This window comes from Azolla caroliniana, unplaced genomic scaffold (genome assembly GCF_043228905.1).
Source record: "Azolla caroliniana isolate FFs.n. ecotype wild unplaced genomic scaffold, voAzoCaro1.0.p SCAF_7, whole genome shotgun sequence".
In the NCBI taxonomy this organism is placed as follows: domain Eukaryota; kingdom Viridiplantae; phylum Streptophyta; class Polypodiopsida; order Salviniales; family Salviniaceae; genus Azolla; species Azolla caroliniana.
This window is the reverse complement of record NW_028230442.1, coordinates 568,193-595,299: the sequence shown is the minus strand read 5'-3', so window position 1 is coordinate 595,299 and position 27,107 is coordinate 568,193. Positions and strand designations below refer to the sequence as shown.

General features: G+C 40.0%; 1 protein-coding gene across 2 annotated transcripts in view; it reads right to left on the bottom strand.

Moving 5' to 3' along the window:
* Positions 1-13,016: 13,016 nt before the first annotated feature.
* Positions 13,017-27,107, bottom strand: part of LOC147861417 (uncharacterized) — a 17,277-nt gene continuing 3,186 nt past the window's right edge. The window contains exons 2-4 of one of the 2 annotated variants that reach the window (XM_087322740.1): positions 14,299-14,379; positions 13,730-13,941; positions 13,017-13,391 (exon numbers count right to left, since the gene is read on the bottom strand). In XM_087322740.1, coding sequence (XP_087178866.1) covers positions 13,040-13,391; positions 13,730-13,941; positions 14,299-14,379 — 645 coding nt within the window. In that variant the 3' untranslated portion in view covers positions 13,017-13,039. The remainder of the gene's footprint in view (positions 13,392-13,729; positions 13,942-14,298; positions 14,380-27,107) is intronic. The other variant, XM_087322739.1, reaches the window with a different exon arrangement.

Here is a 27,107-nt window from a genome sequence, read left to right as displayed (position 1 = left end):
CAGAGCACATCTCGGCCAAGTCTGAAGATAGACAAAGGCAAGGCCAAAATGCCAAAATATGAAGACGATCAATTCGACAACAACGAATCGACTCACTCACTCAACAATGAGTTCGGTGGCTTTGATGTATCCATCATGAGGTCATCCATAGTTAAGAAAGCACTCAAATTGGCAAATGAAAAACTCTTACTCTCAACCCAAGAATAGCGTCTGGTTAGAAGATTCGGCCACAGTGACAATATGGCATACCACTATGCCTTTATGATGAAGGTGGCAGCAATTCGAGAACTGGAAAGTTTTTCTAAAGCAACCAAGGATCCACGATGGGTCGAAGCAATGAACGAGGAGATGCATGCACTATGCAAGAACAAGACATGGGATTTCGTTCCCCACTCACATCAGAAGTAGGCAATTGGTTGCAGATGGATATACAAAGTGAAGTATAATGCCGAAGGCTCCGTCAACCGCTACAAAGCTCAACTTGTAGCAAAAGGCTATGCACAAACACATGGAGTCAATTATGAAGGGACCTTTCCCCCGGTGGCAAAGGTGACGATTGTGCGGACCGTGATTGCACTTGCAGTAGCGAAAGGGTGGCACCTCCATTAGATGGATGTCAAGAACACCTTTCTTCAAGGCGAATTAGAAGAGGTGTACATGGTACAACCACCCGGCTTCGAATCCAACAACCGTCCAAAAACAATTTGCCTACTCAAGAAGCCATTCTATGGCCTTAAGCAAGCATCGCGTGCTTGGCATTAGAAGATAACACAATATTTGTTGAGCGGACAAGCTCAACCGGATCCGGATCCGGATCGGCTGAATAATTGGAACGAAGAACCGGATCGGTGTCCGGGTGCTATCCAGAACCAGGAGCCGGATCGGACTGTAACCGATAGGCCATTAGAGGCCTACGAATCTAGCCTAGTACGTAGGCATAGTTTTAGGAGTCAGTGTTAGTCTCTCGTATGAGCATTGAAGTACTTGTCAGTACTTCTGCTAGTCCTTTTTAAGAACTTGTATAAAAGTGTTGACTGAGCACATTGTATATACAGAGGGTTATTATTTTGAATTTAGTTCATGTTATTCTGCTCTCTTTGTCTCTCCCACTCTCTATTTGTGTTTTGTAAGGTTTCCAATAAACTTGTGTCTTTTTTCTCTGTTGTTATCTGGATGAACCAATTTGTCAAAGCTTCCGCATATTAACTTTGACATGGTATGAGAGTGCGATGGTTGAGAACCTCTGCTTCCGACGAATGGCCCTCATAAACAAACCCTAACACCCGGTAAGGGACAGGAAGGAAGGTCTGGACAGAAGCATGGCGAGCTCGCTTCCAACAAAAAAGCTCGACCGGAGCAACTATGAGTCCTGGTCGTATAAAATGCACCAGTACCTGCTGGGGCATGGGTACTGGAGCTACGTGGAAGGAGCTAATGAAGCAACGCCGAATTCGGCACACAAGGATTTCCCGATATGGGAGCAAGGAGCGAGCAGAGTGTTGTACTGCCTCGTTGATATCCATCCACGTATTCTCATATTCATAAATTACCATAAACCTTAAAAATATCGACACTAAAATAAGAAAAGTTCATACTTTGATGTTTTTCCACCTTGGATCATGATTCGGCCAAAGATGAATATAATAATGAAGAGCTACTGCCAAACTGTCCATGAAAGTTGTTCCTGGTGTAATTACATTTGAATCATATGCCTCTGATTTGCTGAGGAGGTAAAACCCTTCCAACTGCTTCATATTCCTTGCGCAACTTTTCTTCTTCGACAACCTTAAATTAAAACTTTCCCATTAGCAAATTACACTATGCTTGCATTAATACTTTCCCACTAATCATTTCAACTATGCCTTCAACATATCTAAAACTAACCCAAAAGACAGAAGCATTGTATTATCAGTTGGTTTAGGTAATTACTCACAAGGGTTATTGAACATGCCCAAATTATCTGTAATTTAAGTTATATATTTCCGGTTTTCTTATAAAATAAGCACAAATGGCAACTACAAGTTTGGTAGACTTCATGAGTATTACTTGACCGAAGCATATGCAATCTTATCTTGAGCATCATATACACATGTCATACAACTAGCTCAGCCAACAACTATCCAATGGCCAAGCCAACGATCTATCACTGAAACTACTTACATATGCATAAAGTAAAAGGCATGGCTAAATACATTCATAATTTGAATTTAGTGTAAGCAATCTAGCAATGAAGTAGGAACTTGAAAGATTCTAAAGCACTGCAAAAAGGAAGAATATAAACAGACTAGATAGTATGTTCAAAATCACAATGTGGACACGTTATCTTTATGCTCTCATTAGAAATAGCAAAATGTGAAGATCATTAAAAGAATTAAATCAAAAGCTCACAGCATCAGCAACATCTTTGGCTGCACGAAATCACCTTGATTGCTATTGATTCATTTTTGCCCTGGGTACCACTCCATCTAGAATATGAACACATATATTAGACAAAAGCAAATAACATGCGCATATACACACGCACGTATATATATGATATTTATTCCCATAGACATACGTATGTGTGCATCTCTCTCTCTCTCTCTCTCTATATATATATATATATACATACATACATACATACATACATATACATATATATGTGCCATTAAACACACAACTGAAGAAATGGTTGCATTCTTCCATAATATTCTGTCATCATGGGAAAAACAATATGTGATTTTAAAACAAAAGACATGATACATACCAATTGCCATCAAAGATGCTTGGCCACATCAAATATGCAAAATCACCGAAGCAGGCCTAGGAAAATCTCCGCTCTGTGCACGACCAGATGCTTGGCCACATCAAAGATGCAAAATCACCGAAGGAGGCCTAGGAAAATCTCCGGAAGATTTTCACCGTAAGGACCACGGCTCGGAAGTTGTAGCTCCGACAAGAGCTCAATAGTATCTGACAACGGGACATGTCAGTCACTGACCACACCACCAAGCTCAAGGAGATCTGCAACGCGCTCGGGTCCATCAACGTGATGGTGGACGAGTATGAGATGGTCCAAATATGCCTCGATGGTCTAGCACACTGGTACAAGCCAATCCAGATGGCAATTTTCACCCGAGAGAAGTCACCCTCCTTCGACTTGCAATCGAGGCTCATGGTCAAAGAAAACCACACGAGTGGGTCAAGGATCACTCAACCAGATAGCCGAATGTTGTACATAGAGGCGGATCAGCCCCGTGGGCATTGAGGACGAGGTGGGTTGGCACGCAATGCAGGTGACCAACAAGAGCAGAATCAGAGGCACAGAGATAGTGCCGACAGCAATTCCGGGCCCTCCACAAGCAGGGGGAGTCAAAGCGACACCGGAAACTGGCAATCAAAGACTGAAACAAAATGTTGGTATTGTGGTAAGAAGGGCCACCGAGAGTACGAGTGCTAGAAGAAGAGATCCGATTTGGATAGATCTGGATCCGGAAAGGCCAGACAAGGGAATCGACAAAGCTCGCACTACGCTGAGGGATCAGAAGTATTTGGAACCTATAAGACCGGAAAAGGGCTAGCCTTTGTGATGAAACACAAGGCGAACTCGATGAAGAAGACCACTATGGATCAGAGGAAGTATGTTACATTGACTCCGGAGTGTCTAACGACATGATGAGCACAAAGTGTGGTTCTCGTTTCTGGAGAAGCCGAAGCAACGGGGAGTTGTCGAGATCGGAGACGATACTCGTCACCCTATCGTGCATGTTGGAGAAGTTCCCCCGAGTCATGTCAGACAAAAGGGGAAGCTTATGAACATGGTTCATGTCCCGACAGTCACAAAGAACCTGGTGTCGGTCAGACAGATCGTTGACCAAGGGATGCAGGTGCGGTTTACGCACCTCGGGTGCTTCATCAAGGAAGAAGGCCGGATAATTGTGCAAGGGCGCCACCACGTGGGGATGTTTATCCTCGACACCAACGACGTCGGCACCACTACGTTCGCAAAAGGACAGAAGGTCGAATCGGATATCGACCTGTGGCACAAGTGGATCAGCCATGTCAACTATCAAAGGCTTCAAGACCTGCAATCAAAACAGGTTGTTTTCGGATTGCCAAAATTTAGTGGACGCGAGGCCTAAATTTGTGAAGCCTGCCAGCTTGGGAAGCAACACCGGTTTCCGTTCCCCACCGAAAGAAACCAGAGTCGTAACAAGTTCGATCTAATACATTCAGATGTACTATGAGGATTGGTCCTAAACGCTAGTATTGGCGGGAGCCGATATTTCGTCTCCTTCATCAACGACTACAACCGGCATAGGTGGATCTACCTCATCGAGAAGAAAAACAAAGTCCTCGAATGTTTCTTGAACTTGCAGAGATTAGTCAAACGGGAAATGGAAAGGAAAAACAAGTGCCTGTAGTCGGATGGTAGAAAAGAATACTTTTCTGGCCAATGCAACAATTATCTACAACAAAAGGGAATTCGGAGAGAATTAAGTTGCAGATGCACACCGGAACAAAACGGTGTGGCCAAAAGAAAAAGCGGGTCGATTGTCGAGGCGGCACGAGCAGTGTTGGAGGAGAAGGACATGTGTAAGTTCTACTGGGTCAAAGCGGTTCGGACAAAAACCAGATCGGGGAGATGGTGTTAGCACACAAGCTATATTTCGGGCGGAAGTTGAGTTTAAGGCACCTTAGGATATTCGATAGCATTGCCTATGTGCATGTGCTGGATGAGAAGTGGAGGAAGTTGGACCCAAAGTCGGAGAAGTGCATTTTGGTTGGCTACTCACATGAGCAGAAGGGGTATAAGTGCTACAACCCCCGGACTAAGAAAGTACGAGTAAGCCGAGATGTCGAATTTGACGAGTCGGCATCATGGTACTCTTTACCAACTCTGACCACCGACTCCAACCTGATTCTAGAGGTGGCAACAGTGCGTGAGCCAGAGAGCTACATAGAAGCGGCAAAGGACGCAAATTGGCGTGCCGCTATGGAGGAAGAGATGCACGCACTCATGGAAAATGAGACGTGGGATTTAGTTGACGTACCGAAAGGAGTGAAGCCGATTGGTTGTTGATGCGTATACAAGGTTAAATACAACACCGACATCTCCATCAACAGGTACAAGGCCCGATTAATGGCCAAGGGCTACGCACAACAGCACGACATCAACTATGATGACAGATTGGCGCCGGTCGCGAAGATCACGACCGTCCGTGTGTTGCTTGCGGTGGCAGCGGCGAAGGGATGGCATATACATCAAATGGATATGAAAAATGTGTTCTTGCAAGGTGATCTAGAGGAACAAGTATACATGGTTCAACCCCCCGGATTTCAGTCCAGAATGAACACATTGGTCGTTTGCCGACTGAAGAAGTTCCGTTACGGACTAAAGCAAGCCCCACGTGCCTGGAACGCGAAGATCACACAACAACTGTGTCGGATGAGGTTTGCCATGTCAAAGTCGGATTCTTCACTCTTCATCTGGCAAGGTCGGAACGGGCCAGTTAGTATTTTACTTTATGTTGATGATTTAGCCATCACCGGCACTGACCTGGATGAAATCGACCGCGTCAAGTCCGAACCAAGGTTGTTAGGTACGGTACGGATACCATACGTATTTAACGTATTAATACCTATATAGTACCTCCCAATTTAAAAATACGTTAAATACGTTTTCTTAATATGTTAAATACTTATATAATATGTTAAATACGTATTTTACGTATAGTACGTTAAATACTTCTAGAATTTGAAAATTATTTACCTTTCTAAAAAATATCTATAATATTGTAAAAAACATCTATGTTTACACAATTTTGTGATGTACAATATAGTTCTACATCCTAAAATGCATATAAGACATTTGAACATTTCACATACTAAAATACTTGTAGTAATATGGATGTCGACATTCCCTTATTCTATAAATTAGTGTAAGTGTGTATCACAATGTTCTACTTCAAATTGTAATTATTTACAATTATGCCTTCATAGATTGAGGAATCGTTTACGATTATCACACTCATGATAGGTTTCTCTTTTCTTCATTTTCTTCTTCTTCTTCTTCTATCTACTGCGATTATCACACTCAAGATAGGTTTATGTCTTCTTTTCTCTCTTCTTCTTCTTCTTCTTCATCGTTGTCTCTTCTATTCTTCTTTCTTCTTTCCTTTGGCTTCCTTTTCACTAAAATCTTTTTTTTCTTTTGCTTTTTGTTAGGGTTTTACTTACATTTTCTTTATAAATACGTATTATACCTGTTTTTTTATAAATACGTTAAATACCGTATTGGACAAATGTACGTGATATTTGACTGAACAACATTGAGGTATAATACGTACTATACAAATGATGAGGTACTATACGTATTTAAACGTTAAATACGGGTACGTAAACAACCATGGTCCGAACTCGCAGCATTGTTTGAAATGAAGGATCTCGCGGACCGCCATTACTTCCTCAGCATCGAAGTGATCCGCACCTTGGAAGGCATACCGATCAATCAACGCCACAATGTGTTGAGTATGCTCTTCAAATTTGGTATGACAGAATGCAAATCCGTCTTGACTCCTCTAGCCTGGAATGTGAAGCTTCGCCCCGACTCCAGAACGGCATGCGACCCGAAAAGGTTCTAGCAAATAGTTGGAAGCCTTATATATCTAACCATCACCCGACAAAACCTCAACTATCCGGTCGGATTGATCAGCCAATTTGTTAGGGTTTTACTTACATTTTCTTTATAAATACGTATTATACCTGTTTTTTTATAAATACGTTAAATACCGTATTGGACAAATGTACGTGATATTTGACTGAACAACATTGAGGTATAATACGTACTATACAAATGATATACGTATTTAAACGTTAAATACGGGTACGTAAACAACCATGGTCCGAACTCGCAGCATTGTTTGAAATGAAGGATCTCGCGGACCGCCATTACTTCCTCAGCATCGAAGTGATCCGCACCTTGGAAGGCATACCGATCAATCAACGCCACAATGTGTTGAGTATGCTCTTCAAATTTGGTATGACAGAATGCAAATCTGTCTTGACTCCTCTGGCCTGGAATGTGAAGCTTCGCCCCGACTCCAGAACGACATGCGACCCGAAAAGGTACCAGCAAATAGTTGGAAGCCTTATATATCTAACCATCACCCGACAAAACCTCAACTATCCGGTCGGATTGATCAGCCAATTTATGGCGCATCCGACCGTGGAGCACCTTCAGTGCGCCCACTGAATCCTGAGATATGTTAGTGGCAAGTTAAGGACCGGGGGTTGCTATATCGGGTCGGTGTAGTCAAACAACTTGTCGACTATACGGATGCTGATTGGGCCGGATATGTTGGCGACTGCAAGTCTACATCTGGATATGCATTCTCACATGGAAGCGTCACGATTGCTAGGAGCAATAAAAAGCGGCCGACAATACCACTGTCGAGCACCGAGGCCGAGTATCGAGGAGCGGCTAAAAAGGCTACTCAAGGATCTGCATGTGGAGGTGTTCCATCCCGTTGGGATCTACTGTGACAACCTCAATAGCATCAAGTTGCGTAAGAACCCCGTCTTTCATGCCTGGACAAAGCACATTGAGGTGCACTACCATTTTTTCTGTGAGCGCCTTCTCTCCGGTGAAGTGGAACTACTACATGTTTCGACGGTGTCGTGAAGATCCGTCACTACGCGCGGATCGTGAGGCGGAACCGCCGGGGTTCTAGACCGGAAGGATTCAAAGTCGGTACAAGCTTTCGCGCAAGCTTTACTGAGAAAGTACTTAAGATAGATTGGGAAAGAGAGAAGTTGAGATTACACGATTGAGAGAGATTGATTGAACTTTTAACTTTAGATTTAAGAAACAAGTTACACGATCAATTTGATAACGAATTTCTTCCTCTTAATTTTCATAAAAAAAACGTGTTTTTTTTTTTCTTCTCCCCCTTCCTTCTTTTATAGACGCTCTCATGCATAAATTGCATGTTTGCTATTTGGCGCTTATGTATTACATGTGGTGCATGATAACCATGTCACTCATTTTAGCTCTCATGTATGAGAATTTACATGTAAAACTACAATGATAGAAATATAACTTCAACTAAATAGCATGGCTTAATGGTAAGCCAATTCACTCCTAACTTGGAGGTGCAAGGTTCGAATCCTTACTTGCCCTCCTTGTATATGTAAATATGTATATATATTTATATATATGTAGTTGCCAGACGCCGGATGCCGTTGTCTCACCGCCGGATACCGGTTTGCCGTCGGATGCTGCCGAATCACCGGCTCCATCGCCGGTCCGGTTTTGGTTGACCAAAACCCTTTACCAGTAGCTAGCCCACCTCCACTCTGAGTTCAAGTTACCTTGAACTCTCTATGCTCCACACATAGACACAAAGATAATATCTTTTGCTCTACCTTATATATGATGAGAGCCGTATTTGTCGTGCCTATGTGGGATATCTCACAATTTTCTCTTTTCCTTTCACAAACTTTATACCCTCATATCTTGACATTTAGTTGTCCGTTTCTCGTGTAATAAAGTGCATTCGAAACCTCCATCATTTTGTACTTAGATATTAAATTTATTTAAAATGTTATCTTCACAATTATTGTATTATGTGATTCATACTCAATTTCGTACGTTTTATGGGATTTTCACACTATTGCCGAAAATCTTCACGACAACGGATCGGTAGATAGCCAATATCTTCACCAAGCCCCTCGGCTTAGAGAAGTTGTAGCAATTTTTTGGTGCAGAGGGTGTGCAATACCTTGATATGCCGAACTTGAGGGGGAGGAATGAAAGGAGGAATCAGAAAGACGACCGAAAAGCCGAGTCGGAAACCAATTTTGATCTCGGCCCAACTGAAGAAGTCAGAGTGCACGGTTCAGCTCAGAAAGCCGAAACTAGACGCAAGGGGAGCCACCGAAAAGGAGAGCCCAAGTCGGAGCCAACTAAAAAAGGGGGAGGCAAATACAGAAAGACTGAAACACAGACGTGGTTCGACGTGGGGAAGGGCCTGAAGGTTGAAGACGAATTGGAGACAACCAATTAGGAGAATGGAACGAATCGGAGGCAACTGATTCTGAAGAGGAGTTTGATTCGGAGAAGCTGAATCAATAGACGGATCCAGATCGTCTGAATAAGCCAAAGTCGGATCAGAGTCCGGAACGAAGAACCAGATCGGTGTTTGGGTGGTATCCGGAACTAGGAGCCGGATCGGACTATAACCGGTAGGCCGTTAGAGGCCTACGAATCTAGCCTAGTATGTAGGCATATTTTTAGGAGTCAGTGTCAGTCGCTCGTATGAGCATTGAAGTACTTGTCAGTCCTTTTTAAGGACTTATATAAAAGTGCTCACTGAGCACATTGTATGTACAGAGGGTTATTATTTTGAATTTAGTTCATGCTATTCTGCTCTCTCTGTCTATGTTTTGTAAGGTTTCCATTAAACCTATGTCTTTATTCTCTGTTGTTATCCGGATGAACCAATTTGTCAAAGCTTCAGCATATTAACTTTGACAATATCTTCATCAAATCGGCTTTAGAATGTCGAAATCCGACAACTCCCTCTACATAAGAAGTGATTTTGAAAGCCTTATTGTCATCATCCTATATGTGGATGATCTGGTGATTGGAGGAGAAAATCTATTTGATATCAATAAGATCAAGTCCCTCCTCTCCGACATGAAGGAGATGCATTACTTCCTTGGCATCAAGGTGATTTAGTCTCCACTCGGCATTATGGTCTCCCAACGACACTACATCCTTAACTTGTTATACAAGTTCGGGATGACTAAGTGTAAATCTGTGACAACCCCTCTCAAACGAAACCTCAAATTGGATGCCGACTCCAGCACCAAAGAGTGTGAGCCGACTCAGTATTGAAAACTGATCGGGAGCCTCATCTACCTCACAATCACTCGACCCAACCTGAGATATCCGGTCGGCCTCTTGAGCCAATTCATGCAAAAGCCACGAGACATTCACTTGGATTGCGTTAAGCGAGTGTTATGATACACGAGCGGCACAATGGATTGTGTCATTCTCTACAAATCGGCCACACAGATGCCAACTGGGCCGGCTAAAGAGTCGATCGGCAATCGACCTTCGTATTTGTTTTCTGCCTAGGTAACGGAGCAATATCCTAGAGTGGCAAGAAGCAGCCGACTGTTGCACTTTCGAGCACAAAAGTTGAATACAAGGGCGCAGTTGTGGCTACATGTGAAGCCGTCTGGTTGAAGCGAATCTTGATGTATCTATGCGTTACCATCAAGGATCCAACTCCCCTCTACTACGACAACATGAACAATATTTATCTGGCTCAGAACCTAGTGTTCCATGCACACACGAAACATATCGAAGGGCACTATCACTTCATTCAAGAACGCGTTCAGGCTGGAGATGTCGACCTTCAACATATCAACACAAATCTTCAGACAACCGACATCTTCACCAAAGCCCTAGGAGCCGACAAGCTTCGGCAATTCATCTCAGACCTTGGATTGACGATCCCTGACTTGCCAAGCTTGAGGGGGAGTACAAGACAGAACCAAGTACCAACCGACGCGAACATCAACTGAAAGGAGCCAACCCAAGTTGAGCTTGAGGGGGCGTGTTGAGAATCAAGCTTAACCTAATCTAGTGTGTGAACACACCCTTGAGAATCTATGAGCACTCAAAGGTCAAAAGTCACATCACTATTCTCCACACATTACTATGTGTCATAGAATCATATTCTATGACACATAACTAATGAGTTCCATATTTTCCATGACTAATGAGTCTCCACATCCCCCAAGAGAAAGTGGGTGTTGTAATGAGTTAATGAAGAGAGTGACTATATAAAGCACCCTCCTACTTCATATAGTGTTGGTTGTTGCTCCTTGTAATGCTACATTTTTGTATTTCATATTCTCCTTGTTAATATACATCTTCTTCTTGATTACTTCATTTTCTTTCATCTATCTATCTTGTGTTTTCTCTTCTCTCTTCTCCTCTTTCCACACACACACACACACACACACATAACATACCTCTCTTCTGCTCCACACAATCATATCCAATTCTTTCTATATTATATATATATATATAAAATTAGTTGTGAGGATGTGAAACATGTACATTACTAAGCATCGCTCCTCGGACCGATACACAATTTATCATCAATTGATGTTCAAAAATAAAATATGGTAATGATTGAGTGCATATCGTGGTATGGTAGTATGGAGATGGTGTATTTACATTATGACAAAATATAGAAAGCATGTTAATGTGTATCAAATTGCAAGGTGGAATGATTAATGCCTAGTAAATTTTAAGATAGCAAATACAATATGTATAATATGTATGATGAAATTACACATGTTGTGATCATGATGAATTATATAATGACACTTTGACGCCAATAAAGGATCTGGCAATGCCGCATACGAAAGCAAGAACACCAAGTCCACCCACAATGCCAAGCATCACCTTGTTCGAAGCCATATTACTAGTTATCTTTTGTTGTACAAAGCAATATTTTCAATCATCCCCACTTAAGCAAATGAACTCTATAATAATAAAAGCACCAATGAGAATTATAACCATGAAAGGCTAGCACAATTGCAAAAGTCCAACCCTCTTAAAGTTTATGGTTCAAATAGAGAACCCTAGGATAAATATAAATAAGTGTGTATATTTGAGTAAAGTAACTTCATTTGTATGATATTCATATTCCCTATGCATATAGCACACCAAATTTTCTTATAAATTCTTTCCCTTTACAGAAAGTCAAAACTTCCAAGTTCAAAAATGTGAACTAACATTGGTACCAACTCGCCTAGGTAAAATTACATCTTTATAGTGAAACTATCTTCGTGCGAGCTACCTCTATGGTTGGTTATTATATTCGATATTGTATTCAAGGAGAGTCATATGATGGGTTCATACTCAATGTTTTGCAAGACAAAGTGGCATAACATAAATTTAGTGATGTTACAAAAGTGATCTACACATCATAACAAGGAAAAAGATTTATCGTAAGGTAAGTAAAATGAAGTCTTAGTATATTAGGTCCTATATAATAACATACCGCCCTTACATTAGGACATAAGTGGAACATGAGAATTGATATACCATGTTCCACAACTTTTTGACAACTTTTTTGTCGCATATTAAAGCTATTCTACATATTTTGTCGTTTTATCTTTTTTTATTTTTTCCAAAAAACTCTTATCTTTTAATTATGATATTCATGATATGGTTTGGACGGTCCATCTCTTGGAAGCTATATATTTATAAAGAATTGGCTATTCATGAGTATTAATATCAAATTTAAGAGCTTTAACCACTTGAAACCATGTCCTTTTCGGTTGAGACCATTTTTTAATCCTTTTATGTCCTAGGGTTTTGGCAATAAATTTAAGTTTAATGCTCTTTGATGATATGCCACTAAATCTTAATCCCAAGGGGTTATGAGCGGTGTGAAAACATGTCAAGGGCCAAAGGTTTTTGGTTAGCAAGTTCATGCCTAAATATTGGCACATGTAGACTTACACATTAGTTATGTCAACACTCCATCCTTGTAGCTTAAAAATTAAAGTAAAAGCCTTGAGAAGACCATTCAAAAAAGTATAGTGAAGGATGTATGGTGGACTATGGTTCTAGATTCAAATGATAAAAGGAGATAAAATGAGATGGAGAGATTGACAATGTGACAAATCATCAAAAGGCAAATCTATTAACATGAAAACACAAAGAAGTGCATTTTAAACCAAAACAATAAGACAATTGGTAAGATATTGTCCTTATGTTAGTAGAAAGAATTTAAACCTTCAATGCATAAATGGGGTGGGCAGGGAGCCCCTAGGACACACATGCTCTAACCACATATGGTATAAGTACCTTGAAACATTATAATGCATAAAGTGTGTCATTGCGACAAAGTTGAGAAATCAGATTAGGTCTTAACAAATGTGACAATGGTGGAAGGATTTTAATGGAATGTTATGAAAAAACCTTGTGTAGTACAAGGTTCAAATGATTTGGGTACAATCTTTGACTTTAGTAGTAGCCTGGGCTTGGGACACCGGCTTGGTAACTGCCGGGGGGAACACCAACGGCTGCGGCGGCCGGGATGCCACTTTGTTTGTAGTTGGCAGTAGGCATTTGGATGTTGACATTATTGCTTTGGGGTTCATTGGTGGAGGATGCATTGGGGTTCGCAGTGATGTAGAAGCAAATGGCGATCCCTGTGGCAAACAAGCTCAAAATGCCACCTACCACGAGCGGCCATTTGGCAGGATAGTAGCACACAATGGTACCATCAGTGTAGACATCCAATTGCATGTGTATTGACCCCGAGTTGTAGACGCCACCAAGGAACAAAAATATCGAGGACAATATGGTTAATATCCTACATGACAAGACATAATATATTATGTAAATTTGGGTAATATGTCGATTTATTAGTATTCAACTTTAATGGACAATGTTGTTGTTTTAGTCCTTGTGTTGTGGAGAAAATATCGGATGCCAATAGAAGTCATCACTCAAGGGGAGGTGTAACTAACTATTCATGTGTGGTCATCTTCATGATCTACATAAATCATGAGGAGTTCTATGTTGTTACAAACTTAAAATTGTTGTCGCAAGCTTATTCTTCTCTTACTTAGACTTGTTTTTCATCTAGACCATTTCTCACTTCGGGAGGTGAGAGAGAAGGGATATTGAAAATGGATAAAAATTACCTACCATGAGAGGATAAGACACAAAATAGCTGTAGTCTTGGAACCCGAAATAAGAGGGTGTTTGATACAACAACATACACAACCTCCCCCAATGTTGCTAATAATTTGCGCCGCAAGCATAAAGAAACATCCAACAATCCCAAGTCCTGTTGCCGGAGTTGAATACCACCTACAATAGGAATAGTCGGTTGCATACCAAAACGTACCAGAGCCATCCTAGACCACACCAAGAGTGTACATTAATATTAATGTCATTGGTATACCAATAACTTAATAAATATGTTGTACGGATTTATCTATATCCATTCATCATCCGTGTCGAAAACACACACACTTGGTTGATTATGTAGTATGAATATATGTGCACAATGACATGCTCAAATAGAGGGGTCTCGTTGATCTCAATTACAATAGATTAACATTATCAACTTCTTATAGCATGCTACTACACATGTAATACTTCACCAAAACCCCATCAAATTCTCCACATATTATTGATCATGAGGATGTGAACCTATAAAGAGTTCAAAATATGTATGTGAAGTGTTTATTTAAAAATTACAATAACGATACCTTGACACCCGAAAAGAATCCCGCAACTCCGAATATGAAAGCCAGACCACCAAGGACACCCACAATACTAGATACAACCACCTTCTTCGAAACCATGTTAACTATATTATATGAAACTATATGAGCTTAGGTTTTTTTACTGATTATTGATTCTTAATTTGGGTGATTACCAAATCTAAACTATAGTATAAGCTCAAAGTGATTATGCCCCTTGTAACTTATATTTATATATGGTATGCATCAATTGGATGATGCCCACATCCTTTTGTTTATCTAATGAGAAAGAGTCAACTCTCTTAAAACTAAGTTTCAAATTTGACTTTTGCGTTAATAATGGATAGCAAATTAATATTTTTGTACCATGTTATCTTCCGGATTGTGTGCACCTTTTTTTGAAGAAAATGTAGACACGCTTAATAATTCTACAAATTTTGGTTGACGTGTAAATGAAAAGTTGGGAAACAAGTTAATTTTCAACAACTTGCTTTAACGCGGTATCATAAGGGCTACGTGGGCACCAACACACACACTCGAGATCTTAAATTTTGAGATGCATGTCAAACTTGATTATTCATGAAATGGTGGGGTCCTATATTCGTGAATTTACGATATAGAAGGATTGTGGTCATTATTTGCTCCCATATGGTGTGTGTGTGTGTGTGTGTGTGTGTGTGTGTGAGAGAGAGAGAGAGAGAGAGAGAGAAAGAGAGTGCATGTGTGTGATATACAAAAGCCATAATTGAAGTCAACAAATTTGGAAATACTCTTGACAACTTAATTTATCTCCTATAAAATGCTAGGAGAGTGAAAAGCAACACTAAACATACTAATTGACAAATTGTAGTGTTGAAAATTTAAAATTGCTTGAGCTTAGTAGTAATTCACAAGCTTATATCTACTTCATAAACCATGCCACACATTATGTCTAAGGATCCATCCTACAAAACGTGTTGTCATGTATGGCATCTAGAGTGATACTTTCAATGGTTGAGATCTAAAATCATAGTGGCAAGAATTCCTCCAAACTCTCATAACCGTCTTGTTGTTGTTGGGATGCCTTATGATTTTGATTGTTTGGTGAAAGTAAAAAAAGGATTGTAATGGAAAATGGCTTATGAACATGTTATGTTAGCTTTGTCAATATCTATCGAATCCAAGGAGCACATCTAAATTATGGTATGCTAGATTGTCAAAGTAAAGGTTGATATTCTCATTCTAGATAGTTTGTAGCAATTTATCATATTCTTATTGGTAGTATTTACTATTGACATGGACTATGTCTGCACAACCATGTTCATCCTATTGAAGACGGTGGATGTTCACATGGTAGATGAACAAACAATGTTATAAGGTATGATCACATAGAGAAGCTAGTATACTTTCATACAAACCACTGTCTATTAAAGAAAGTCAAAAAAAGATATTCAAGTCGCATGGACGTGACTTTGGATATGATTAATGAAGACGAGATGATGATAGGCTTTTGCTATTGCAAAGGCAACATGCAACTATGGTTAATGAGGATTTTGAAGATCATGATGATGGGCAAGATGTTGACATTGACAATGCAATTCAAGAATAGGAGATGAGATTAAATTTTAGTACTATGAATTTAGGGCCACTTTCTAGGTTAATGTTCATGTTTGAACTTTGGATGAATTTTAGTTCATGTTTGGAACTTTGGATGCTACTTTCTTAGTTTTCAATGAATTTATGGTCTTGACTTTTATCTATAAAAATGTTGTTTATTTTTTATTTTTCATATTTTCAAAAAATTTAGAAAAATAAAAATAAATATAGAGGAATGGATTTCAATCATACTTCTTGACATTTCACATATGAGTATGATACGAATATTCAAGTATGAGTATGATACAAATGGGAAGTATGGCACGAACTATGTTTATAACGGTGTTCTAAAGGAGAATTCCATGCATCAAAACAATACTTTGTTGATGTCATTTGGGAGTCTCCACATTTCTAACATTTTGTTTGTGGCCAAAACATGTCATAGAGATCGTTTAGGCCCTTCTTGAACATTTTTTATGATCACTTTTAAATTTCAACCTCGTAACTTGAGCTCAAGGCCCACACAATTGCTATTTGCACACATAACCAACCTCTACCTCAAGGTCATGGGCTATACCTATCATCTGTTGGAAATCAGGTTGTTAGTGGAAGGGTCTACAACACTACACTACAAATGATGAAAGAGATCAAAGAGCAAGGACGTAATAGAGAAAACTTGTAACGAGAGAGAGAGAGAGAGAGAGAGAGAGAGAGATTAACGTCTTCTAAGGCCTAAATTGGCCCATGAGACAATTGGTTTACAACAAAATGAGTATTTATCCAATCATCATAACTAAAATAAAATAAAGTAAAAATAGAACTTAACCTAAAAGAGTTCTAGTAGTGTACAAAACATGGTATACTCGATAAAGGAAGTGACTTTACACTAAGCCTAATTTTATTTCCACCCAAGCCTCTTGAAAAGAAGTGGGAGGTCAAAGGGTTTTGGTGTGGGTGTGACCCATGGTCCCAATGTAGAGAGTGTCCTAGCCATGGTTTCTAGGCGGTGTAGCTCATGTTCCCTTATTTTCATTATTGTTTCTGCACCACTTCGAGTTGCTTCTGCCTCATCAAGGGAAAGGCTGAGTGGTGCAAGTGTGTTGACATTTGTTGTCTCCCCCTGTTCCTGAAAAACTTCTTTTGTTACATGTTGTTGAACATTAACAACATTATAGTCAACATTTTGTAACTTATTCTCTCTGTGTTGTTTTAGTTCTAGAATGTATTTGCCTAATTTCTTTATATCTAGAGTATCTAATAGTTTGGGGAGGGTGGGAGAGGAACCAAGTATGTCTTGGTATTTTGCCCTTATCTCGACGTAGGTTGGACACTTGCATGTAAAGTGATACTCATCCTCTATCTCTATGTGGCATAACCTACATATCCTTTCCTCCCTAGGGACTCCATTAATACGACCACTCTCAATCTCAAGTTGGTGGCATGATATTCTAAGTTGTCCAATGGCAACCCTTAGTGCACGTGGTAAGAATACATCTAGATATTTTGGCCGCGTGATAAAACCTAACATAAAGAAGTGCATCAAGTGTTCCTTATAATACAACATTTTAGATGGGAGTGGCTCTAGTGGGGTGATCCATTTATACCGAGTGTAAATTTGCCATATTTCTTGGCATATTACTTTATTGTGGTCCTCATGAGAGATTAAAGTGTTATCAATCGTGTGGTTGTACCTAAGGGGAGGTAGGTTATTAATGTCTAGACCATTCGCAAGAAGCCAACTCACCATCATGCCATACCATGAGCTAGTGTAGTCGGACTCATATAGTGATCGAGAGGCCTTAAAGGCTTGATAAGATATTCTATCATGTGGTTGGCTATGTATCCTGTGAATAAAGACTACAAGTTGGAAAAGTGCTTCTACTAACATTGGGGGTAAAGTGAACTAAGCCCTAATAATGTCATGTGGTACTGTCGATTTGGGGAGAGAGAGAGAGAGAGAGAGAGAGAACTTGGAAAAAGCATATTATCATGTTCATTGGTCTTTACTCTCAGGTGTGATGTATAATATGGGGTTTGGTCCTCGTATGTGTCAACTTATCTTTTTGCTAGGGAAAAATGCAACCTCACGTGTGATGCTTAATGGTGGAGTCACTCCAAAAGTTTTTCTTACTAGATCCATGCAGCAAGGATGTCCACTAAGCTCATTGTTATTTGCTATTGTTACACATCCTTTATTAGTAATGTTGTCAAATCTTGCGGCCAGTGGTGATCTTGTCGGTTTGCATCTTCCTTCTGGTGGACAATTGGTGGCACAAGCATTGGCAAATGATTCTTTTATGTTTTTACAAGCCTCAAAAGAAAATCTTAAAAGGAGTATGCAAGTTTGGGATCAATTTTCTTTGGCTTTAGGGTTGTATATAAATTGGAGGAAGTGTCGCCTTATTTCTTGTACAAAGAGTGATTCAGAATGTTTGAGATGGCAAGGGTCAGTGATTACACAAGGTTCAATTTATCGACATTTGGGTTATCCATTAGGCATTGATGTTACAAATGTTCAATTGATTGATTGGATTGGTAGTAAATTGAGGGACAAATTTATGTATTGGAAGTCTCAATTATGGCCCTTTCATGTACGACTCAAAGTGGTGCAATGTATCTTGATACGCATGTTATTATATTTTTTACCTTTACTTCCTTGGACTAAGAAGGCATTACAAAGCATGTTACAACCTATTCGGGTCATGTTGTTGCGGAAGGGAGAAATGATGGGAGTTACTTGGATTTCATGGGACCATTTGGCTACTCCTAAAAGGTTTGGCGGTGCAACACTATTGAATTTGGAAAGACACTTGATGGCTCGTAGATTTGCATTATTACGAGATATATGTCAACAGGATCAACCATGGATATCTATGATGCAATATTTTATTGAGCATGAAGGATTGGTGCATGGGAAAACAAAGATTCAAGCATCATGGTGGTCACTATTTAATGGAAGTATTCCTCTAAAGATTCGACATTCTGTATGTGGACAACATTTGGTAAGATCGTGGCAAGATGCATTATCTCTTTTTGAATGGGGACCATCAAGTGATCGAGAATATTGTAATTAATTACAAAATGAATTGCTTGTTTCTTCTTGAGTGTTGTTTTGGCATGGGATCTCAATTTAATCGTTTATTTCGATTGGGGATTGTACATTTGGAAGATGTGGTTGATAATGAATCTCAAATGTTGTCGAATTTTGAAGATGCCAAGAGATGGTTATGTATTCCCCCAAATTATGGATTTATTTGGGAGAAATTACAAGATATACCATTGTTGTAAGGATCGTTGCCATTGAAAACAAATTTTGCACCTTGGGTAGATTAGCGGTTACAAGATGGTGCACGCTTGTTACATGTCATGACAAATATATTGTATCATCATGCGATGGCATCATTATCTTGGCTATCTCCTAAAGCCACGAAGTTGTGGAATGTATATAAGTCAGATGCAAGGTGGTGGAAAATATTACAACGTGGTTGGCATTCCCATCTACCATTTCATGCAAAGGTATTCATATGGAGAGTCATGATTGGTGGGCTCCCATTAGGTTCGTCCTTAAAGAGACGAGGACTAGGGTCTGGCACTTGTTTCTTTTGCACCGTTCCATTGGAGGATAGTACACATAGGTTCATTAAATGTCCTATAGCGTGTACCATTTGGAAGTACTTATCGGACATTTGGCAAGTTTTAACCCGTTGTTTGAGACCTCAACAATGGGTTTTTTCTCAATAATGATGACACGGAGATATTGTTCCAATTTTTACGTTATTGGGGTCTACAACACAATTGGAATATGTGTAATGCTTCCATGTTTGATAATAGACATGGGGTGAAAGCCTATATAAGGAAGCTTAAAGGTATTTTCATGTGGAATTTTTGGATGTTAGAGCATGTGGGGATCATTTCCTCAAATGCATATTCAGGTTTTTTAATAGCATTATAGAACGCCCCTTTCCCTACATAGGCATATGATAGGTAGAGGAGACTAAGAAGTGTTATAACTAAGTGGATTTTACATACAATTAATATAATTGTGTGCTTTTACCAGAGAGAGAGAGAGAGAGAGAGCCCAGATGGATGTAGCTCAGTTGGTAAGGTTGCCCAATGGAGACCAGGTGGTCATGGGTTCAACCCCTACATTTCACAGTGGCATCTAGTGAAATAGAGATATGAAGTATATAATAGAGAGGTGAGGAAGAAGAAGAAGAAGAAGTTCAACCCCTACATTCCACATTGGCATCTAGTGAATTAAGAGATATATGAGAAGTATATAATAGAGAGGTGAGGAAGTTGGGTTTCGAACCTAGAACGCAATGCTTGTAGTGCTAACAACTTACCACTAGGGTAAGGTAATTACAATAATAAAAAAAGGAGAGAGAGAAGTAGAAAGAAAAACAAAAGGCAAGAATGGAGAGGGGAAGACGAAGAAGCGAATTTGTTTTTGTTGCTGTGTTCTCTATCAGCAACGGAATTGGGCACAAAGACAATTGGAAAGCCCTTGGTTAGTGCTTCGTAATGAGATATAGCAAGTTTAATTTGGTGTCTATACTAGACGTAGCGATTGAAAGTAGAAATCGTGTGTTGTCGACATACACATACTCAACACGCATTGCAAACCCCATATTGTCTTCTTCATCTTCGCTCTCTTCAATCGGGTGAGTTTTGGTTTTCTCCCTTGTTCATGGAAGATTATCTTTATCCCAGATCAATATCACATCAAGAATAATGGATATAAACATGAATTCATCACAAATTGTGGGGGACATCGATATTGGAATCATTGATTCAATAAAAGTAATGTGATGGTTGAATGTAATCGTGAAAGGGAAGAATTTGGAAGCTCTAAGAGGTTTAAGGGTTTTGAGGAAGTTAATGAGAAGAAATTAACATATGTTGAGGCAATACACGTAGATGAAGTTGACAAGGATCATTGTAATTGGCATAGTTTATGGGGATTTGCCAATACCTTGTTGTCTAATATTGTGGAAGAAAATGAAAATGTAGCAAAAGAATGCATTGATGTGGAAGTTGATGCTAAGGTAGTGTTGCAGTCTTTTGATGTATTCTATGATCGTGCGGTTATATTATTTTTTACCAGGAAACTCCCCTATATAAATTGGATTAAACAATGGTTGAACACAATCGTGTCACCGAATTGTGTTGAGGATATATTTGCAGGACCACAGGGGTTTTATGATGCAGTATTTTGTTCCCTTGAACATTGAAGTGCATTGTTGGCTAAAGTTCAAGTGTTTTTTTATAAATGATTACTGCATGTAATGCGATGGTCCCCCGTTGTCGTGAAGATTTTCGGCAACGGTGTGAAAATTGCGTGCAACGAACGAAATCAAGAAGGTGCATTGTGCACGTGTGAAAGGGGTGAAGGCCACACGCATATACTAGCATGTTGTAAATAGGATTGAAATGAGAACGTAAAAGAAAAGGTAGATGTAAAGTTAAACATGTGCACGTGTGATGTGCGCTCAATTGTAAATATAAAAATAAGACTAAAGCCTAGTAACATCTAAGTGCATACATAGGGGTGGAAGCAAGGCTTGAACCTTGCACGTCCAAGATAAGAAACAAATTAACTTACGACTAAAGCCACTACTAAGTGCTTTAGAATTTGTATATTTCCTTTTCATATTCAGTATTTTGTAGGAAGCAAACATATAGAAACTGTGGGCACAAAACCATGGTTTCAGCTAGTAGTTTTAGCCCATGGTTTTGGCCTGTGGTTTTTGCATGGAGAGACCTATAAAAGCCTATAGTTGGGCTTGTGGAAAGGAGGCAAGTGATGTAAGTAATAAAAAAAAAACTTTTAATCAAAGATCGGAGTTATCCTAATGGTGATGTATCTTGTCTCGTAAAACTAAAGTCAAGGGTTCAATCTCTATCTCAATCTCTCTCCCTCTCTCTCTCTCTTCATCCATCTATCTATCTTCAATACTTTCTCGCTTACGCTGCTAAAAACATTGAATCCTTCCGGTCCAGGACCCCGGTGGTCCCGCTTCATTTCGTGAACACACGAGGATTTACTCGACACCATAGTGGACTATCATGCTTTGTTGAAACAAGAATGCCCAGTTTGGGTAACAATGGATTGTAAGCATGCGTTTTTATGGCCACTTTTACCATAGTTGATGAGTCAAATGGGTAAAGTATTGGTATCTCCACATGCAAATGCTATAAATAAGTGCAGATTTTGTGTGTTATGGGATACAAGTCATAAGAGGCCAAGATGGGTGCATATGAACACACCTGGTATGAAAAGACTTTGTTTTAAATTGTTCAATGGGAGACATTTGCAGGTCATTGTTTTGGATGTGGTGAATGGGGTCACTTTATGGTGGAATGCCAACGTCATTGTCCTTCAACTTTAGAGGTTCCTAATGAAGGGAATGGTAAGGAAGGAGTTGGGAGAGATATTGGTGTGCCAGATATTGTGGTTGTTATGAATGAAGGAACATCATCTAGAGCAAGTTATAAAGAGGTCTCACTTCAAGGTTTGGGCCCTAAGAATAAGGGAACTCAATCTATGTATATTGAAAAACAAAGTTTAGTGGTTATAGATATGGGGGAAAAGCAGGTTATAAAGAGGTCTCACTTCAAGGTTTGGGCCCTAAGAATAAGGGAACTCAATCTATGTATATTGAAAAACAAAGTTTAGTGGTTATAGATATGGGGAAAAAACCATGATTGGATAGAACTAACAATAGTGTCATCCACCTTGCAAAGAATGTGGCGTAGTAAACACGCGGATTCAGCATGTAGGGCGAAAAAAAGAATCGTTTCATTTCCGCTAAATCACCTACCATTCCCAGAAAAAACATATCCACTGGAGGTAACACTGGATCCGGGAGAGAGTAGAAGTTCAAGAGTTCGTGTTGACGAAGATCCACACGGAGGAGAACGGGTCAAATATGTTGACCAAGGTGTTGACGACCGACAAGCTAGACGCGTGCCAAAAGCGGATCAGGCTAACAAGACATCCCATGCCGGAGTGAAGGGGGGGAGATTGTTGGGAAATCGGTCCCTCCGGATGGGATCCGGTTATGAATGAGGAGATTCGGAAACCGGATCGGATGGACCTGATGAGTACCGAAAAAGATCTGAAAACCGGATCAGATGGACTCGGTGTGAACCGGAAGTGAAGACATATTTGTAAATATGTTTTGAGTAAGCCTTTTGAGGCTATATTTGTAAATAGCTCTAAGTTCATATAAGTATAAATATAACTTAGGGCAATCACTTTATGTGTGGGTAGTTGTTATCATATTTTGTATGTGTATAACTGTTGTATAGAGAGAGAGTGAGATACAGAGCTATACTCTGTTGTAACCGTTGGCTGGTGAAGATACAGAGCTCGAGGTCGTTGCCTCTGAGTCTCTGTTTGTACCCTTTCTCATATAGTGATAGTTTGGAGTCTGTGGGCTCCCATGGTTTTTCCCTATTAGGGTTTTCCACGTAAATATTATGTGTACTCTCTAATTCCCATTTCTATGTTTCATTCCTATTTCTGTGATTCAAGACTTGGTCGAGGCCGGGCAATATTCCGCGCTTTTCTTCATAGTATGTGTAGTTGAGCATAAGTGTCATGAGTTCGTAGGATCCACAACTGTTCATTTGCGTGGATATTCATCATTCTATGCAAGATATGTTAATAATCATTATTCAAGTGTGGTATTAATCATGCGCGATAAATATTATCCTCAAGTGGTGCATAATGATTCTTATGGTCGGTTTTTGGTTCTCGTTTGGCATGGTTGTGTGGGTGGTTGGGATTTATGCCCCTAACCAAGCCACTCAACATATTGCATTATGGGGCTCACTCCTTCAAACCCTATGTGTGGGCCATCCAGGATTACTTACGGGTGATTTTAACATGTGTGTTGTTGCATCTCAATTTACATCTGAACATTCAATCATGGATGATCCTGAGCAACTTGCTTGGGATTTCTTGGCTATGGAGGTTCTAAAGTTCGATGTTTGGACATGGTTTCATGGGAATGATCCAGGTTTTACCTTCCAATCTGCTCAACATAGACAAACATGGAGTTGGTTAGATAGGATGTATGTGATGCACGATGATTCTTTTTTACCGACATCACTTGGTATGATAGTTCTACAAGATGTAGTCACTTTCCTATTTGTTTGGAGGTTTGTAGTCATGCAATTGACATGTATAAATCCTTACTTCAAAAGCCTCCATTATGCTTTAACTCTTCTCTTTTGCTTCAACCTCACTTTGATTCTCTCATGGAGCAAATTTTGGTAAATTTTTCACAAGTGAATCTTAAAGTAGTTAAAGCATGGGAATCTTAAAGTAGTCAAGCTCGCAAACTTATTGATGTCTTGTCCGACCACTAACATGCCATCCACATATAGCAATAGAATCCAGAAATCACCTTCATCATACCTTTTGACAAACACACAGGGATCAGCTTGTCTTTTATGTAACCCATGTTCAAGGATGATGGATTCAAACTTCTTATACCATTGGCATGGAGCTTGTTTCAAACCATACAAGTTTTTATTCAACCAACACACCAAAATCTCTTTTTCTTTCTCCACAAAACTTCGGGCTACTGCATATAGATATCTTCGTCTAATTCCCCATGCAAGAATGTTGTTTTGACATCTAATTGCTCTATTTCCAAATTAATACTGGCAGTTATGCTCAAAACAGTTCGGATAGATGTCATCTTTACGACTGGTGCAAAAATCTCATCAAAATCGACCCCCTTGTTCTGTTGAAACCCCTTCACTAAAATTCGGGCCTTGTATTTGGGTGAGCTGCCATCTTCCCCATTTTTCAGCTTGTAGACCCATTTATTTCTCAGGGCTCTCTTACCTATCGATAATTCTATCAAGTCGTAAGTATAATTTTCATGCAAGGAGTTCATTTCATCTTGCATTGCACTCTACCACTTCTCCTTGTGCTCATCTGTCATTATTGGCTTCTTCATAACATTTTGGCTCACCGTCATCAATCAATAGGACATATTGACTGGAGTATCGAGAGGGTGCTCTTCTTTGTCTGAGTGGGTATCTTCCACCTCCTATGGTCAGCTAAGGTTCAAATGTATCTGTCGACTCTTCACTCGGCTCGAGTTCATACATGTCGACCAGTTTCTAAAGATCGACCGACTCCAACTCGTATGCCTAAATCAATCTCCATGGATCAATTGACTTAGACTCATATGTACTAGTCGGTTGCTCCGAATCAACTAATTCAGATTCGGTTGTGCCAATTGGTTGTCTCCTAACAGTTGATTGTGTAGAGTTGACTAGTCCTGAGTCCATAGTAGTGGGAGTTGACTAGGAAGACGACTCTAACTTCTGTTATTTCCAGTCTTCAACCATCTTTTCTTCCATAAATACTATATCTCAACTCCTCACAACTTTCTTGTTGAGTATATCCCATAGCCTGTAACCGAATTCATCCTCTGAGTATCCTAGGAATATACATGGTTTCGACTTGTTTCCAACTTCGACCTTTGGTCCTTTGTAACATGTATATATGCCAAGCATCCGAACACCTTCAAGTGTTGATAGGACACATCTTTACATGTCCACGCACATTGTGGAACATCACCTTCCAAGGGCACTAAGGGAGACCTGTTAATCAGATAGACTGTTGTCAACTAAGCTTCAGCTCAATACGACTTTGGAAGCTTTGCATGTGACACCATGCTCCTCACCCTTTCCATTATTGTTCGATCATCCTCTTTGCAAGACCATTCAGATCAAGGGTCTTAGGCACCATATATTCGAGTCTTATGCCTTGGGTCTTGCAATACTCTTCGAGACGTCCTTTGTATTCGCCACCATTGTCGGTTCAAACAACCTTCAACTTTCTTCTAGACTCTTTCGAGTCTGGCCTGGAATTCCTTAACAACCGACAACACCTGGTCTTTCGACTTTAGCACGAAAGCCCACGAATTCCTGCCATATTCATCAATAAATTTCACAAAATATTTTCCACCACGGTGTGATGAAGCATCTACGTAGCATACATTCGTGTGGACTAGTTCTAGTGCACATTCTTTTCTGTTTGGTGTTCTTGAGTGAAACGCGGCTCTGTTTTGCTTTCCGACCAGGCAAACGACACACTTCTCCAAGTGTATCCCTCTTACTTCCGGAAGGAGTTTCTTGTTGGCCAGTATATGCATACCTTTCTCGCTCATGTGACCAAGCCTCTTATGCCATAGCTCTCCACTTGAGTCGGCTGCCACATTTGCTTCATCCTTGCACAACTTGGCATGCATCACATACAGTGTCCCCTATTTCTATGCTCGGGCCACTATGAGATTTCCTTTACAAAACTTCCACATGCCGTTGTGAAAACTACCATTGTAGCCTTCATTGTCCAATCTTCTAGTCGATATCAGATTCAGCCTGATATCGAGTACATGTCGAACATCCCTCAAGATCAATCTACAACCAATCGATGTTGTCAGACATACACTTCTGATGCTGGCTATCTTGCATGCTCCATTATCTCTCATCTTTGCACAACCATAGTCATCATCTATGTTAGATGAGAAATATTCTCTCGAGGGTGTTAAATGGAAAAATGCACTAGAGTCAATCACCCATGTACACTCTTCATTTGCAAGATTTACACTCACTTGCTTGCAAATGAACATGAGCTCTTCTTCACTTGTAGTCATGGCTGAAGTGCCCTTTTCTTCAGAAATCTTTCCGGGTTCGACATCGTTCGAAGCACCTTTGTCTTTCTTAAGGTGTTGGCAGTCCTTCTGGAAGTGTCCATGTTTTCCACAGTAGAAGCATGTGAGTTTTCCTCTAGACTTGGATATGGCTTGAGACATGTCTCTCTTTTGGGGACTTCTCTACTTGCCTCTTCCTCTGTTAGGATGTTGTGCCATATTTACCTCCGACTAGGACATGACACCCTTGTCCTTCCTTCTTGTTTCCTCATTTAGAATACTTGTTTTTACCACTTGTAGAGACATATTCTCTTCTTGTTTTTACCCTAAACCCTAGTTGTTCGGCAAGGTACACAACAGTAGTAGGGCCTATAGAGAGTCGTCTCAGGGAAACTTTGCTACAACAAGCTGATTTACTAACCCCATGAAGGTGTTGATGTGAACCACTATGCTTTCTCCATCTCTGTACTTCAGCCCCGTGATCTTTCTCATCAGAGAAGCTTTGTTGAGGGCATTTTTCCTCTCGTACAACCCCAACAATTTGTGCCACATTTCGTT